The sequence below is a fragment of the Penaeus japonicus genome, unplaced genomic scaffold, assembly GCF_977035675.1.
Source record: "Penaeus japonicus unplaced genomic scaffold, GWHDUDI00000001_assembly GWHDUDI00000033, whole genome shotgun sequence".
NCBI classification, from domain to species: Eukaryota; Metazoa; Arthropoda; class Malacostraca; order Decapoda; family Penaeidae; genus Penaeus; species Penaeus japonicus.
Genome location: NW_028234435.1, coordinates 25,381,417 through 25,386,012, shown reverse-complemented (window position 1 = coordinate 25,386,012; position 4,596 = coordinate 25,381,417). Strand labels below are relative to the sequence as shown.

At 41.4% G+C, this 4,596-nt stretch overlaps 1 protein-coding gene across 2 annotated transcripts in view; it reads right to left on the bottom strand.

Annotated features, from left to right (window-relative positions):
- The window catches only part of LOC122264736 (proteasome activator complex subunit 4), a 41,202-nt gene extending 40,084 nt beyond the window's left edge, over nt 1-1,118 (bottom strand). The window contains exon 1 of one of the 2 annotated variants that reach the window (XM_043033780.2): nt 655-1,118. In XM_043033780.2, coding sequence (XP_042889714.2) covers nt 655-848 — 194 coding nt within the window. In that variant the 5' untranslated portion in view covers nt 849-1,118. The remainder of the gene's footprint in view (nt 1-654) is intronic. The other variant, XM_043033779.2, reaches the window with a different exon arrangement.
- Nucleotides 1,119-4,596: the final 3,478 nt, after the last annotated feature.

Below are 4,596 nucleotides of genomic sequence, written 5' to 3'. Positions count from 1 at the left end.
TTGAAGAGAGAGGAAAATGGTCAGAGGAAAATGGCCAAGTGCAAGACAAAGGACACCACCATTTCGCTTCACAGAGTCCGCAAATCTATGCTGGTTTAATTATGCACGCCGTAGCAAACAAAACTCCACCTTATGTGTTCTAACAAGGTAAGAGCACGTCAGGCAGCCCAAGCCTCATCTTGTCATGCAGATAAGGGGCAAGTTTGTTAGCCTTGGCCGAGAGATAAAGACACTGCTTATTGGTCCTAAATGGAATTAGTCGGATCAGAAAATAATTTGGCAAACTATGCAATTATTCTAATATAATCTAAAGGCTTCACTCTAAAAAGAGAACCACAAATGATTGTATTTCTTTCAAGAAAAGTGATGCCTGGAAAATCAAGGAATAGGAAATGGATATGCTTTAGAGGAATGTTTACAACTAAATTAATGTAGAGGAATGAAATTGCCTACATAAAAAAAATATGTAAAGTACACCATTTGGGGAAGATTGTCATCATGAAAATGATACGTTCATTAATATACTCATAAAGACAATACTAACAATAATAATATCAAAAACAGAAAGTGTAACAATGGAAATAGTAAGAAAATAATAATAATAATAATAATAAACGAGATATTCCTTCAAGTAGTCGGAAAAGTTAGACAAACCTGGACAGCTTGGCGACCCAATGGACACATCCCGGCCTTATATCACGCAAGATCACTGCTTTGGCCAAATTTATCTTAATGTTACTGAACTGCTCAACAATTTCCTCTCGAATTTCCTCAGAATAAGGCAGCAGCTTGTTGTAAATGACCTGTTTCTGGGGCTTGTACCCGAGGCCGCTGTCCTCCTCCTCCATGATTCCTCGTTTCAAATATCTCTTCTCGACCTCAAAGATATGCACTCATAGTGTCCACGTCAAGTCTGAGAAGCACACTAAAACGTCGCACTTTCACGATGATTTCTGCCCTTGTGTTGCGCCATGTTGTTTACGTCACTCCAGTGCTCAAAGGTAATAAGGGGAAGGAAGGGAGGAAAGCCAGCCTAGAAATAATGGTCGGGAAAGTGATGCGGTGTGCCAGGAGCCGCCAGGACAGCGCCATCTATCGTCAGAGTTTGGAGGTTCTGTGACGTCATAAATCTCGAGTGACGTCATAAGTCAATCCGCATTTATCTTTTTTTTTTATTTATTTAGCGTACACGATGGATAGATTATTAAGCGATGTGAGTACGTGCTCAGTACACGAAAAGAAGGTTTCCCACAGAGTACCATTATCATCGCTGTAACCATGTGTAATCATACGGATTTCCAGACGCAATGAAATGGTTAACGACGAAAGCTTTAGAGGATCATTTTTTGTGTTATCTGCGTTTTACTTGATAGCATATTGCCGAAGGCCTTTGTCGCTACATTGCACAGGGAAATTAATAGAGAAAAATTCTTCGGTATATTTGTATGCTTTTCTGTAATGCCCTTCGTATTCCTTGTCAATTGCCAAAGGGGCACCACTGGAATGCCAAAAGGAACATATCTGTGCTTAATTAAGGCCTTAACTGACCTCAATCCACTCGTGATTCGCACTTACTCATGTGAGAGAAAGTTGGTAATACTGCAGCATGTCAGTCTTGAAACAAATGATCTGTTTGAAAAAAATACATTTCTTTATGTTTTTATACATGTTTTATACGTGCTCTTGGTGAATTTCCCTGTTCTGGTATCTATTTTACATATGATTCTGCAGTTGGATTGGTAAGCTTATTCAAAACAAGAGCCACATACATATATTGTTTGTATTCATTTATTATGCAGACAGTCCACCCATATATTGATGAAATGAAAGGCATAAATGGTCCTGTGGATGACAGGTTCGAGTTCATGTCCGCTTGCCATGAAAGTGCTGTGACTCACAAGATCTGTAATTTTCCCTCTCCCCCCCTGCCTTCCTCTCAAACTGCTACATCTAGCGTGCCCACTTATAATTCATTCGATTGACAGCAAGGAACAATCTGGACTCAGAGAGTGATTCGTGACCGTCAGTGAGCGAAGATTTCTTTCCAATTAGGCACAGTAGCTCCCAGAAACAGGCATGCGTTTCAGGGGACCTCGGAATGGCGCCTGCATTAGAATGATTTCACGATCTAAATATGAAATTACAGTGTATGGACTTCATTAAAATGCAAATTAAAAATATGCTAGGTTTTAAAATTTATAAATAAATAAACTAGTAACTATGTACGGTAGCCATAGGGTTAATTTAACGCCACCAGCAAATGTTTAAGGGGAGGATATGAGTGTTGTTGTTTTTTTCTGAAGGGCTATAGCTTTGAAATTTTGATACGTTATTTGTTTGTGTTCACTAATGATATGTGAATTTCATGAAGTTTGATTCATATTTTTTGTGTGTGATTTATTTTGATTTTTTTTTTATTGAATGCACCCTACAATTTTCAATCAATCACTTTATATTGCCTAGTGCCCTAGCACATTCGCTGGCCACCACAGAGAAGCTCTAAATTGCTTCATGGACTGACATCAGGTCGCCAGGTGTCAACATGGCTCCCGCTGCCACATCAGTATCCCTGGATTCTGACCCGGCAACTGACAAAGTGGACTGCACCAACGGAACTCCAGTGAAGGATGATGGGACGGGCATTAAGCGAACCAGAAATGACACCAAGAGTGAAAATTCCAGTGACACGGAAAACGACTTTGAAAGAGAGGAAAAAAGTCTGAAGGATGACGTTATGGAATTCAACGAGGCAACTCTCGTGGATGAGGTTAGTGGCAGTGGGAATGGCAGAAGAAGGCTGTTATTCCCGGAATCTTGTGAAATGTACTTCATAAAAAAAGCTATGCAACCTGGAAAATAACCTAGCCATTTTGACCTGTTGCTAAAGGTGGCGAAGGGAAGACCATATCTTACAGTAAAGAATGAAGAATTGGAGCAGTTCCTGGCATCTCACGGATATAAAGGGACAGTGCTGTTTGTTCCACATCAAGGGGTAAAAATGACGAAGGCCATTATATTTCAGTACCCCTTAGAATTGCGACAGGAAGCATGGCTCCAGGATCTGCAGAGCAAGAATAGACGAAGGAGAGTGGGTGTAACCTTGCTGCTGCAATTGCGGAGGCTCGCACGATGCTGGGGCTCTATCACGCAAGGCGAAGCCAAGAGTGGAACTTAATTCCTCGGCTTCCCGTAAAGAAATCGAGAAAAAGGCAAGAGGAATGTCCAGCAGACGACCCGAGTAAGAGAGCATTCCTATACCGCCCCCAATGCTTGGTTGCAAGGCCCACCGCGAGGACTGCAACTCCAGGAAAAAGACGGGAATGCCTGGAATGGACAAACCAATAGTCATGCGAGAGAGGATATTACATCCAAAGAAACGACGAGGGACAGTGATGCAGATTCTCCTGTAAAATCAGCAATTGTTGGAATGTTGCATACATTAGTGCAGAGAGTAGAGTGCCGAAAGCCTGGAAGAAAGCTATTATAACACCTATTCCAAAATCAGCGGGGGTTACAGACCTATATCTCTGACTTGATGAATATGTAAGATGATGGAGCGAATATTATTAAATAGACTAATGTACATGATTGGAGATAAATTATCTTGTAATTTGTACGGTTTCATGAAGGGAAAGGGAACAACAGACTGTATAATTCACTGTTTATCCAATGATGCAGAAAAGTGTGGGGGTTTTATAGATTTACAGGGAGCTTTTGATAAAGCTAATGGGAAGTGATGGTATATGAATTGACAAGATTAGGTGTAACAGGTAAGTTGCCGAGATGGATTGGTGACTATCTGACAGATAGGAAAGCTTGCGTATGGTTTCAAGGCTGTTTTTCAGAGAAGAAAAGTTTTGAGTTGGGTACTCCTCAGGGGGGGGGGGGTTAAGCCCAATGCTCTTTAATGTACTAATGACCAGAATAGCTTCAGAGGAACATCCTCAGGGCGTTTAGCCAATTATATACGCAGATCATATATCGATACAATAAACCAAACAACGCCGTTTGCAAACAGCGCTGGACAGATTTCCTAGTCTTGCTCAAACGTTGGGACTGGTCATTAATGAAGAAAAGACGAAGTTTCAGAGTAAACAAAGAGGTAACGTGCTGATTACCCTAGAACAACAAAATAGTGGAGGTGTCAACATAGATATGTACATTGGCTTCACTCCCTCAAGCAAGGATGCTGAAGTAAATCACGTACTAATGCAGTGCAAGGCTCGACTGCGGCCGCTCAGGGCACTTGCTTGTCGAGGGATAGGAGCTGGGGTGCCTCTGCTGAGTCTAGTTTACATCAGTACAGTAGAGTTCTGGTGGTTTATGCAGCACCAGCACTTTCTATAGCTTGTCAGGGGGAGCTTGAAACCATGCAGAATGAAGCTATGCGTATTATCCTCGGGTGTCAAAAGAATGCTACGATATACATAATGAGACAGGACTGCAAAGTATTACATAGAGAGTAAGCGAGATTAATGTCATAGCAGCCGTCAGGCTCATGAGAGGGAATAGTGGAAAAAAAAATAGTGAGAGATATGGCCAGTGGTATTGATAACATCAGGACTTTTTATGGACAAGGCAAGCGATGATACATTA